This window comes from Neospora caninum, chromosome VIIa (genome assembly GCF_000208865.1).
Source record: "Neospora caninum Liverpool complete genome, chromosome VIIa".
In the NCBI taxonomy this organism is placed as follows: Eukaryota; Apicomplexa; class Conoidasida; order Eucoccidiorida; family Sarcocystidae; genus Neospora; species Neospora caninum.
The window spans coordinates 1676857-1689641 of NC_018393.1; the positions used below are offsets into that span (position 1 = coordinate 1676857).

At 59.4% G+C, this 12785-nt stretch overlaps 2 protein-coding genes across 2 annotated transcripts; one reads left to right on the forward strand and one right to left on the reverse strand.

Moving 5' to 3' along the window:
* Window positions 1-1828: 1828 nt before the first annotated feature.
* Window positions 1829-3979, reverse strand: NCLIV_021220 (conserved hypothetical protein; the record flags this gene model as incomplete). The annotated part of the gene is made up of 2 exons (XM_003882317.1): window positions 1829-3157; window positions 3845-3979. 2 exons carry the CDS (start codon window positions 3977-3979, stop codon window positions 1829-1831), a joined length of 1464 nt encoding a protein of 487 aa, XP_003882366.1.
* A 2425-nt stretch (window positions 3980-6404) lies between these two features.
* Window positions 6405-12615, forward strand: NCLIV_021230 (hypothetical protein; the record flags this gene model as incomplete). The annotated part of the gene is made up of 4 exons (XM_003882318.1): window positions 6405-8110; window positions 8667-8880; window positions 9271-10261; window positions 11084-12615. 4 exons carry the CDS (start codon window positions 6405-6407, stop codon window positions 12613-12615), a joined length of 4443 nt encoding a protein of 1480 aa, XP_003882367.1.
* Between the last annotated feature and the right edge of the window lie 170 nt (window positions 12616-12785).

Sequence of the window (12785 nt, forward strand, 5' to 3'; positions counted from 1 at the left end):
CGTGTGCATGCGTTTTCATTTCCACGCACATTCTATTATAAACTGTCAAAGACGCAAAAGAGGCAATTCGGTCGGGAGCAGAGACAGAGACTCTCAAATCCACATCCCTCCTCCAAATCGAGGCACACAACAGGCTTCTAACCACGACAACGGACATAGAATCTTGTTCTCCTCCATTTCCCACTGGGCCTCCACAGCTAACGCCAGGTCCTCCATGAAGCCGTCACCCGTTCTGTTTATATCTCTTCGTATGTGTATGGCATATATATATATATATATATATATGCATCTTCTTTGTGGTTGTGTCTTCGGACGAAGCCACTCTACTACTACGTAGATGTATGCATATTTTCTCTCTGTGTATAAACATGTTAGTTATCTCTCTTCATATTTGTGAAATAATTATCTCTGTATATGCATGTTTGTGCACTGTCTGTGTAGGTACATGCATCGTCTCTCACCGTGTATATGTGTGAAGTCTCTCACACCAATTTGCGTATTGTGTGTCTGTGCGCGTCAGGCAGCCAACCCCAAGGCGAGCTAGCAGCTTATGACATGTTGCTGTGGAGAGTATGCAGTTTCGGTCTGTATCCCACGCCCACAGGCGCGCAAGAGATGACAGAAGTTGAGAGGACGAAACTAGGGAGAAGGCACGTGCATCTCCTTCCCGGTGGCAGATTCACTCAAAGGGTTGTACGCCTGCGAGACAAAAAACCCACTCCACCGTCTCTGTTGTGTCGCGCGCCTGAACTCGCACTTTCTCCCATTTTATCCTCCGAATGTGTTCTTGTGTATCTCTCTAGTGTAGGTACAACAGGAGTAGTTATGGGTAGTGCAGGTATGGGGGCGACAACCTTTGAGAAGCGAGACCCCATGTTTCGCCTCGTGTTCGCGGCCGGACGAGCGGGATTCCCACAAAGCCGAAAGCGTTTCAACGTTCCTTTAGCTTAGCTCCGCGCTGCAACCGGAGGCGGCCTAACCGCCCAAGACTAGACAGGACGAATCTGAAGAGTGTCGCAGCGACAGACGGTTGCTAGTCGCCTCCTGCGTCCTTGTTGCCATTCTCTCGCTCTTAGCACAGCCCTTGAGGGTGCATACACAAAGACATGAGTTGCTAGCTAGAGTCGACGCTGCCTCAGCGCACTGCTTCCTGCCAAAGATGTTTGTGCTCGCCCGACTCCCTTTCCTCTCTTCCCCGCGGACCGAGCAGATGCGTGAAGGGTGCGAACTGGGAAAGAGAAAACAAGCAAAGTAGAGAAACGCGGAGAAGGCCCGTGCGAGAGAGCTGCTGCGCCAGGCGCGGTGGGGGAGAGAATTGACAGAGAAAACACCTAAAATATTCGGAGCCCTCAGCCGCCAAAGAGCGGTCACGGCAACTTTGCCGAGCCACTCCAGCAGCAGCACGAGTCTGCCCTCGAACAGCCCCTTGCCGAAGTGCGCCGAGGAACGAGGGAGGCCTAATCCTGTCACCCTTTACTTGCAGAGAAAGAGTACTAGTCAAATCTGTAACACGTGTGCATATATATATATATATATATATATAGATATAGATATAGATATATTCGCGGTTTAGGGGTAGATGCATGTGCCCCTGTAGAGATAAGAATCGGGTCCAAGGACGTTTTACACAGACGATTGAGCGCAGAATCACGCGTGTTCGACTAGCAATTTCCCTTCATGTGAGCGTGCGACGCGCTCTCGTCGTTTCTCTGGCCGTTTTGGCATTTCCCACCAGACCAGACACTCTATAGCGCCTTCTTGGCGTTTTCACAATGCTTGCTACGCTCCGTTTTCGTTCCTGTGTTCACTTGTGCTCAGCTGCATCTGTCTAATTTTGTGTGTTCTGTCTCATGGCTTTGAAGAGCGAGACCTTCTTGGTCGGTTGTGCGGCGCCCTCTGCGTTTACGTGCTCTGTTTCTCTCAGGCTCGATCGCAGGCTTCCTTCTTCCTTGAGAGTCGTTTTGCCTTCGTCCTTGCCTCGAAATTGCATGCGGCCCTGATCCTGTTCTGCGCCTCGCTCTTCTCGCGCCTGCCGCTCGACAACTCGCTCCGATACTGCCGGCGACCACGAGCAAGAGCTGCACTTCTCGCCCTCTCTTCTCTGGCCGCCGAAACCAGGCGAAGCTGGCGCAGAGGAAGAAGAGGGAGACCGCGCGACGTTTTCTGGGATTGTGGACTGCGAGGCGGGTGTAGATCTTTCTCCTGATATGTTGGTGTCGGCATGCGGAGGGGTCTCAGGATTGTTGGGAGGCGGCCAAGCGACAGCGGTACCCTCGTTTTTGTGTTTGTTCTCGCTCTCTCGTCGGCCACCTCGTGACGGGGCCGTCGCGCCATTCGGGCATGGCTCGCCTACTGGGGGTGAGGGCGACGGACGCGCCTCCGAACCCGAATCCAAGTCTACCTGTCTCTGGGCGTCTTGTCTCTCGCCTGCGCTTGGCTCTTCGCGCTTCTGCTTTTCCGCTTCGGCCTCGTCTTCATCGCTCGTGTACTCCTCCACGATCTCCACAAACCCATCTCTGGTAAAATGTGCTTGTCCTCTCCGCCCGCTGGCCTTCTGGTTTTCTTCATCGGCGGACTCCCCTGTTGTGCCCGTCTTTCCAGGTGTATGTACACCCGAGGGCGTCGAGGCTCCCGCGCCGCGTCGCAGCCGCTCTTCTTCCCCAATCTGCAGCTGCATTCTTAGCTTCCTCACTTTGTCTTTCACCACTTTCTCCTGCTCCCGCAGCATCGCTTCCCGCCGGTGAAGGAGCCCCAGCGCGCCGCACTCCGCGCTCTCCTCTCGATTTCCTGTTTTGCCCGTTTCGCCTCTTGCAGCCGGAGCGCCTGCAACACCGGCGGAAGCAAGGGGCTTCGCCGGCGACGCACACGACGTGCAGGGGGCGCTGCCCAGACGGAAGGTGGAGAGATAATCCCCGCCCAAGTGCAAAAGCGGAGGCGAGGCCGAAGGCAGGAGGTAGCCGGGGAGAATGGCCTCAGTTGTCAAGGGAATGAAAATGCGCGGACAGGGCGACGAAGCGACGGAAGATTCAGCAGAGACGGAGGGCAAGGATGGCGACGTGCTCGCGTGTGGAGAGGCCGGGGAGACGCCTGATGCGGCGTCGCAAGATGGGGAGTGGAAGCACGCGGACAGGTAATGAGACAGGAGAGACGAGGCAGCCTGCGCAGAGAGGAAAGCCAGGAAGAGACAGGAAGCGAATTGGCGATAGAAAAAACGTGAACTGTTGACCAGGAACAACGAAAGAGTGGCCGCGCACTCTGAAATGGGCACCAAAAGGCCGTAAAGATCTTCAGAAAGTTGAAGATTGCTCAGAATACTTCCTTGTACGCATGCACATATATGCACCCGGACCAGGCCTGGCGGCCAGTTCTGCATAACAGCGCTGAAGGCAGTTCTCCGGGGCCTCTCGAATCCTTATATTGAACCCGAGGCGGGCGTGTCTTTCCTGGAACACGTTTCCTTTCTTCCCCTCCCTCTTCTCCCTCTCATGCTTCGTGTTCCACCACGGCCCGACGTTTTCTCTCGGAAAGACGACCCCTCGTCGATTCGACTCTTCCTTCTAGCCCCCATGTTGCACGTAAGCCACCTTGGTTTCTCCCTTTCTCTCATATCCCTCGCGCGTTTGCCGTCTCCCCTCTCCCCTTTCTTCTTCCGTTTCTTCTTCGCCTTTCTCTTCTTCGTCGCCCCTATGGGCCTACCTCTCTCAGTCTCTGAAAAAACGCGTGTAACACCAAAAAAACCCGTCAAATCTCTCTCCACTTCTGCCTGGTTGGAGCCTTAATCTCATCTCTCTCTTTGTTTCTCTGCCTCTTCTTGTCGGCACCAATTTTTGTGTCCTCTGCCTACCTCGTGTTGGGCGATTTGCGTCTCGAGCTCCTCCACAGCCGCTTCGTGCTGTTGCAACGCGCGCACCAGGTGTCTCACCGCCCCCTGAACAGACGGAGACAGAGAGGCCGGGGGGGTCTTGCTGTCCACAGCCATTCTGAGGTGAACAGAAGGCTGTGTTTTGTGGCTCTGGGCAGCCGACGCTTGCGGAGGCGTGCGGCGATGTAAGTCCCGTCTACTGGGGAGCAAAGGGGGAAGGAAGAACGAGGAAAGGAGGCGCAGGACGACGACGGGAGGCTATGAAAACTGAACCATGAAACTCACGACAAGAAAGGGTAGAGGGGTGCGTGGGTGGTACGAAAAGCTGCGTCTGAGAAGCACGGAGAGGCAGCGCCGCGAGTAGAGACACACGCATGCAGACACGTTCGAGGGCCCACTCCCACGGAGACGAGAAAAAGACGGAAAAGAGAAACAAAGACGCGCTTCGCAGAGGTGAAGAGCGCAGTGAAGAATGCTAAGACTGTATAAGAAACGGTTTTGCTCTCAAAAGCTTCTGTTTTCATTTGCCGTTGCGATAGTTCCCGTGCGCGGTAGGGTGAATCTGTCAGCCTGGCCTCTCAGAGTGGCGGGTTGGAGGACGCTTGCTTAACCTGAGAGAAAGTCTTTCGAACACGCTCTCGAGGCAGAGAGTCAAGGAGCTTCATCTTGTCCTTGAAAGAGAAAAGGAACGGAAACGGCCAGGGATGGCCGAGACCAATCGGTTCGCTATCGGAATAGAATCACATGCGCCACAGCCCCGACCTCTGCATGCGGTGCACACTTGACTGCAGCTCGTTGCACGCAGATTTGGCGTCGGAGATTTCCAGAGACAAGAAATCGGATAAACGCGCCCGCCTCTCCGCTTTCCTCTTATCCTTTTTATTTTCCTTCCAACACGAAACTCTCGGAGCCTCGATGGTTCCGTATCTCTGGTCGTGCCTCGCGTGCGCTGCGCCGGTGCGGGGGCACTTCCGTAGAAAGCGGCCTCGCAGCGAGGAGAGCTGAGAAACCGCGTGGAAGAAGGAGATCCAAAAACCACAACTCATACGCAATTTGAGGAGAATGGGGCGAATACGAACGCCTGTGGCGAGGCCTCTGCAGTATTGTTGACCGGAACCGTGGACCGCACTCTATGAGAGAATTTGGAGTCGTCCCCGAGTCAGGGAGATTGCTTCTCAAGCCTCTCAAGTGACCTCCGGAAGGTGGGAGAGACTGGAGAGAGAGCGTCCAGATCCCAGCTTGTCTTTTTTTAAATAACGAGAGAAGGAGACAGAGAGAGGGCGCCGCTGGTCTGTGTCTCTCTCTCCGTCTCTGATTCGCCTCTTTTACTCGGTTGCTTTTTTTCGATGTCGCAGAGTCGCTCTGACTTCCGGCGGACCAGACCCAACGAACTCGTTTTTTCCGTTTCTCGACTTTCTTCTTCCGTTTTTCGGTTTGGTTTTCGTCCGTTGCGGCAGAGAGAAAACGCGCAGACGAGCGTGAAAAGGCAATGCTCGGGTGTTTCTCGTGGCCTTCTCAAACGAGACGCAGTCTCCTCTCAATGGGGACAAATAGGTTGCTCCCCGTCGAGCCGCTCCGGAGGCACGTCGGCCGTGGAGCACGAAGAAGATCAGGCGGAGGGCAATTCACCCCGTCGAATTCTCCGTCGTCTTCCCCTTCTCTCTCTTGTTCTGCCCCCCCTCCCGCCTCTCCGACTGTCTCTCCGGCGTCCTCAGGTTCCCGATTGCCCCTCTGTCAACCATCTTCGCTTTTTTCTCCTGCGCCTTCTTCTTCTCCCTGGGCCTTCTTCCGCGCCATGTACATGCGGCGCCGGATGCCGCACCAGCTGTTGCTGGCAACGCGAAGGAGACCGTTCAGGTCAGCCCAGGCCTCGATCTCATCTCTGAATCGACAGCGGTCTCACCTCTGCTTCGCCTCCTCGCCGTCTACTTCTCCAAGGTGCGCCTCTACTCTTTTGTTCCCTTCGCCGTCTTCCTCTCCTTCCTCTTCTTCTTTGGCTTCCACTTCCTCCTCGGCTGTCTCGTTTTCCTTCTCTTTCTCTTCTTTACGTTGCCAGCATCACCCCATCTCCCCGTCCATTTCTCCTTCCACGCCCCTCCCTTCTTCACTCTGTTCCCCTCTGTGTCTTTCGTCCTTTTCCTCCCTCGCTCCCTCTCCCCGTCCCCCCCTTTCTTCGTCGTGGCCGTCCGCCGACGCTCGCCCGTCCCTCTGCGCCGCTCGCCCGTCCCTCTGCGCCGCTCGCCCGTCCCTCTGCGCCGCTCGCTCGTCCCACTCTGCTCAGTTCCCCACGCGTCTCTTCTTGACTGTCTCCTTCCCATCGTCGTCCGAGACGCGTCGCTCCACCGCCCCTCCCGGTGTGCTCCATCCAGGCCTCTTCCAGAGATCTGCGCGGTGCATGCGAACTGGGCTGTCCCAGGCTAGCTGCGCGAGCAACGCAGAAAAGGAACAACGCGGTCGGAGCGGCGATGAGCGCTCCCGAACCTTCGCCACTGGTCTAAGTCCCGCGGGCCTCTCTGTCCCTCCCCGGCCTCCTGATCCTGACATGACACAACCGTCTCGCCCCCGTCACCTCCCCGAGAGCGAACCTTGCTCAACAGATCCCTCTCTGTCTTCCGCCTCCTCTCCTCCGTCTTTCTCGTCGGAGTCGTCTTCTCCTGTCTTTGTCATCCGGCCGCCCACGGAATCCGACTTTTCGGACTCTGAGGCCGCGGAGCCAGGCGTGGCCTTCAAACCGCCGTCTGCGCTTGACTCTTTTCCTCTGCCGCCTTCGTCGACTCTTGCTTCGGATCCTGGCGCGCCGCAGTCGCCACCGTCGCCTCCCTCCTCCGAGCAGGCTCTCGAGGCGAGGTTTCCCTCGTTTGCCTCCCTCGATCTCCACCCCGTGCTGGTGGAGCGGCTGAAGCAGCTGCAGGTCGAGGCTCCAACGGCGACGCAAGTCAGCGCGTTTCTCCTCATCGACAAGGGACGCGACTGCGTGATTGTGGACCGAACAGGCACAGGAAAGACGCTCGCGTACCTTCTCCCGTTTATGAACAAAATCTACAAGCTGCACGACCTCCTGCTGCATGCGCAGATCGGTCCTGGCGAGGCGGCCGTCGGCCGCGCACGAGCGGCGACTGAAGGAGACGGGACGTGCGCGGACGGCGAGTGCGAGAGGTCGCTTTCTCGCCCCGCAGACGAGGCAGCCGCCGCTCCAGGGATTCTTGGGAGAGACAGTGCGCAGCTACACGAACGCGACGCGTCCCTAGTGAAAGCCAAATCCGTGGGACGCATGCTCCAAGACCAGCTGATGCGGCGCCAGGATGAGGTCCTGGCGCGTCACGCGGCGCTCTCGCCCACGCCGCAGGTCTGGGAATGTCTCCGCTCAGCCTCTCGCGGGTCTTCGTCACCTGCTGCCCTGGCCGAGCCGAACGCTCCCCCGTCTCTCCACGACGACGCGCTGCAGGCCGCGGGGCTCTCCCCCGACAGCCCCAACCCCCTCGGATCTCTCCGCCCCGCCGTCCTGCTCCTCCCCACCCACGACATGGTCATCGACACTCTCCACACTCTTAGACGGCTGGACGTTCTCGGCCGCATGCAAATTCAGTGCCTCAGTGGAGTCGAGCGAAACGTCCGGGAGCGCACCGCCGGCGCGACAGACGCGCGCGACGTGCAGGAGCTGCGTCGAAAGTTCCGGCGGCCCGATGCTGCGGAGGCGCACATGGACGGAGTCGCTGGAGACGCGGTCGCAGCAGAGTTAGGGGACGGAGCCCGCGACCCGTTTTCAGAGAGAGCGAGGAGAGCTGGGACGGCTGGAGGGCGAGAGAGCGCGGAGGAATCACGCAAGAGCTGGGCGAGTGCGACGGTTAGCGGGCGCGGCGAGAGGGACCGAGAGAGGCGCGAGGGAGACGCAGAAGATGGGCTCGAAGGTGAAGCGGACGAGAGTGCTGACCAAGTAGTGTGGCAAGGCCAGGTTCTCCGGAGGCCGCGGCTAACTCCCGACGGGAAGTTGGTGACGGAGACGCGCCCCTTCAGCCAGAAGAAGATCAAAAACATCCACGAGGTCCACGTGCTCGGAAGTGAACGGTCGGGCGTTCGCGAATCCTGGCGGAGTCAAGCGCTGCGCGGCGACGGCGCCGACAAGGGTGCAAACTCGCACAGGGCGGAGACCGCTCCGGACGGCAGGAGACGCCAAGGGTGCGATGAAAGCGACGACGAACCTGCGATTCAAGTTTGCAGCCTCCCCGTCCTTCATAAACCACGCATCAGGTGAGTGCGCGCGGGTCTTCTGCGCTTCGAATGGGCGTTCGAGAGCGTGTACGTTTCCTTTTTTCTCTCGGCTTCGCTCTCTTGAGTCGCCGTGTGTGGCACGGGCAAACAGCGCTTTCGGATGCTGGTCCGCCGCGGCTGCGCGAGTCCGCCTGCGAAGCTCTGCTGCCGGCGGGGTCTTCCGACCGGCGCTGCTCGGGTATCTCTGCTCCCTCTCGTGGGTGGCCACGGCCGCCGTCGTTCTCTGGCCGGACGCGATCGACGGTGCGTCTTGGTGTTGAGGAGGCGCGAACGCGTGTCTTCTTTCGCTCTCATTTCAGCCATCCCTGTCCCTGAGGCCACTTGAAACACGTCTCGCGTTGTTTCGTCGCACACACAGCAGGTCACGCAGCTCGTCCGTTCCCGTGTGTATCCCGCAGTCGTTTTCTTTTTCTCGGGTTCTGGCCGTCTTCGTTTCGGAGTTTCGTGCCGCTTTCCTGGTTTCCCGCATCTGTCTGAATCGGTATGGTCTCCGTTTTCTGTGCGGCGCTCGCTCCCCTGTCCTCGGCGCGTGCAGATGGGGCGCCGTCGACCTGGTCATTTCCACGCCGCACCTCTTTCTAGAGGATGTCGAGCGGTTCCGCGGGGAAAACCTCCAGCCATCAATGTTGATTTTGGACGAAGTGGACGATCTGCTCCGCGCACGGGCGTCGCGAACTCTTCTCATGGACATCCTCGGCTACTGCAGGCCTCGCGTACCCATTCCGGCGCCTCACACTGCCAAACCCGCCGTAGGCTTCTCCAGACAAAAACACGCCGACGGGCTGCCCGTGCATGCAGCCAGTAGCTCCGCGCCGATTCACTGTCGTCCGTGCACGCTGTCCAGCTGTTTGTTGGAGCAAGGCACCCTCCGACGGGTTTCTTCTCCTTTCCTGGCTTCGGTCTTCCTTTTGTTCCTGAGCGTCTCCCAACTGTCGCATCTGTTTTAGCCTCGTCAGCTACTCGACTTCGCCTTCTCTGTCTCTGTGTGGGCGCTCTGCGGCAGCGCGCCGGCTCGCTTGCGTTCTCTGCCTGGGCTGCCCGGTGTGTCTCCGCTCCTGCTCGTTTCGGCGCTGGGGCTCTCCCGCGGCTTCCCCTGCGCTCACCTCTGCGACTCGCTGTGTCTCTGACGGCTTCCGCAGCTCCCCGACTTCCGGCCCTGCCAAGTGATCTTCTCCGGCGCGACGCTTGCGTCCCTCGGGCCGTGTAGTCCGGGGGTCATGATAATCGAGCGCTTCGGCAACGCCTTCGAGGTTTCCCCGCGCTCTCGGCACCAGCTGCGGGACGAGGTGAAGCAGCTGTGGATCCGACTCAATGCGGAACGCGTCGGAGAACTCCTTGCCCTCGCCCAGCCTCCCTGGCGAGCGGCTGAGCCCCACGAAGAAGACAAGGAGACCAGGACCGCGGGAGGGCACGTGAACCTGGGGAGCACTGGCTCCGCAGGCGACGAAGTGGGCGTCGGCGGTCGGAGGCGGCGCATCAAGGGCGGCTTAATCACGGGCTCCGCCCTGGCCGAGGAAAGGAAGAAGGAGTTTCTCCTCTTGGGTGGGAACCTTCCCGTCTACTTGAAGCGGCGAAACCAGCCGAGCGACGAGGCCGTCGCTCTGGCGTCACGGCTCGTGGCCGAGACCTCGCCGCACACGAACGTGCAGCGGAAACTGAGACAACAGGTGTCCTGGGATCACCGCGTCGATATCCTTCTCGGCCTCCTCGCTGCCTTCCCTGTCGAGAGGACAGTCGTCTTCGTGAACTCCGTCGAGCGCTGCATCCGCCTCTTTGATTTCTTCCGGGACCGAGCCTGGCCAGTCGTCAGCTTCCACCGCAAGATGTCCATGAAGCACCGCACCCGCGCCCTCGCGCGACTGCTCGCGGCCCCCGCGCGAGACAGCAAACCAGAGAGCGATAGCGACACGGACGTCGACGAAGACAGCGAAGGCGAACGCTTCGGAGACTTCCGGGACCGGCTGGGCCGACCCAGAGGCCAGGCCAGCGACCGAGAGCTTCTTCCGGCTTCACTCATGATCGCCACAGACCTCGCGTGTCGGGGCCTCGATTTGCAGGGCGTGCAGCATGTGATCAATTTCGACTTCCCAACGGATGCACTGGCCTACATTCACCGGGCTGGACGGACCTGTAAGCGAGCCGGAGACAAAAGGGGAATGGCAAAAGGAGGCAAAGGCAGGGGGGGAAGGGAAACAGGGACAGCTGATAGCGGCGGCGCGTGGGAGGGAGCGAGGCCATTTCCGGTCGCGGTTTGGAAGCATCACCCCGTGTGCCCATGCTGCTTCGTGGCGCGCGTTTCTCTGATTCTTCGTTGGCCATAGGTTCGTGTCGTCCTGTCAGCGCCTCGTGTTCTTGGCGCGGTCACTCCACCTGGTTTGTTCGACATCTCGCCACCGTTTTCGTTTCGCCGTCTCCCTGCCTCTCCGTGGAGTTTCGTCTCGCCTGTCTCTGGCCCGAAGCGACTCGGCGGCTCCCTCTGTTCGCCTCTGCCACGCACCTTCTGCCTCGTGTGTGTTTGCGGAGTTTTTTGTCAGCCCCATTTACCTGCGCTGCGTCATCCAGTGTTCATGTGCTTCCACAGTGCCACACATTCTGGAACTCAATGTGTTACACTGCACCGAGGTCGTTCACGCTTGCGGTAGCACCCTGCGTAGACTGTTCCCCGCTCTGTTTTCTTCTCTCTCGGTTGTGCTTGAGCATCTGCTCCGCTCAGCGCGGCCTGGTGCCGGAGCATTGGGGCGCGGAGGTCCAGTGACGCGTTTATGGAGAATGCTTTGCTCAAAACTTCTTTTTACAAGTCAGCGACTCCTTCGCTTTTCCTTCGCTGTCGAGGCCCTCTCCGCCCCCTCTCGCCGTCTCCTCTCCTTTTTCTACGACCAGCTTCAGTCGCCGCCGGTCGCGGATCACATTTTGTGCTCGCTTCTCCTTCTGCCTGCGTGGAATTTTCTGCAGGTAGGCGGCCGTCTTCGTCGCGCAGCGTGGACGCCGCAGAGGAGCGCAGGTCCGGGTTTTGTCTGGTTAGCAATCTGGTGAGCGACGACGATTTCCCTCTCGCGTCGTCTCTGTACTTTCTGCAAAAAGAAAATCAAAACCTAGAAAGCACTTTCAGTCGGAAGGCATCCTTCAAGGCGCGTTACATTCGCCACAGAGAGGCGGAGAAGAAGCGAAAGGCGGAGGCGGGCGAACAACAGAGGCAGCGAGGCGCGGGGAGCGCTGAAGGCGAAAACGAAGCCGCGGACCTCAACAAGGGCGCCTACGTCGATGACATCGAACAGCTGTGGAACCAAATGTACCGCATGCAGTTCGCGCGGAAGGCACGCGGGGACCGAGAGCGGCGCGAACGAGGCGCAGAAAACGGGGTGGCGAGGACGCCGCGCGAGCGGCGCGGTAGGGGCGTTGCGGAGGAAGGCGCAGAGGAACCACAGGAACGCGGAGAAAGAGGACGCACGGGGGCAGAACCGAAGACACCTCCAGCTGGTAGCTCACCCGAGGCATCTGCGGCATTATGCAGAGGCACAGGGAAACGGCGTCGACGCCTGCGTGGCCAACTGGCAGAACGGGTATGCCCTAAAGGCGGGTTTCTGAGTTACCGCGAGGCGGAAGCGCGGAGGAGGCAACGGCTTGTTGACCGTTTGTTGACGGGAGCTGTATGGAGTGAAGACGGCAGGACGGCATGCATCGAGGCGCCCCGGTCTTTTTTTGAGGACGATGAGGAGGCCGCGCTAGTTGGCATAGCGGAGCAAAGGGGAGACCGTGGGCCGCGCGGCTCTTTCGGGTCGGACGGGCTCCTCCGAAAAAGGGGCGGAAGCTCCCCAGGTGCCCACGTGACGCACCCTGCCCCAGGCGGTGGCAGGCGCGGCGAGGAACAGACTCGGCTAGCTTGTGAGGGGAAGGCGCACGGCGCGAGTACCCTCCCCGAGGCGGAGGCCGACGGAGACGGGGAAGCCGAGCAAGGTCAACGCTGCACGGGCGCAAGGCACTCCGAGCGTACTTTGCATCCAGGTGGAAACAGAGTGCGAGCTTTAGGGACCAGTCGAGCGCTGCAAATGCGGGCGGCACTGTTTGACGATGACAGCGAGGACGAAGACAACCTGCATGCGCGTGCGTATTCTGCGCAGCTGTCTCCCGATTCAGCTTCTTCGCCCTCTCTATATCGCTCCTCGGCCATGACGCTAGACGGGACCTCACGGGATGCGAGAGACGCAGACGCTGCTGGGTGTAGCGTCGGCGCGCCGGAGCGCGCTGCGGAGGAGGCACGGCTCTCTGCAGGCCGCGAAGTGTGGACTGAAGAGGAGTACGACAAGTTCGTCGTGAGACGGTTTGAGGCTTACCAGGACGGTTGCCGAAATCGAGCTCGGGGTCACGACCCCCGTCTCGCGTCGGTGACTCGGCTCCACCAGAAGGCAGCGGAGATGAGGACCAAGATGCTCATGAATAATTTCGGCGCCAGTGACGACTTCTTTGACGAAGATCTCAAAGTGTAGAGGATAGCCGAGACCAAACGGAGGAAGCGCGGAAGAGACGATTTTGTGTGTCTTCCTTTGGAGGTGTGTGGCTGCTTTGGACAGGACGAACAAGAGGGAGAGACACCTTGGCCCTTGTCGTTCATTCTTGAATCCTTACTTCGCTGCTCTGCTGTCTGTCTTTCGGATCT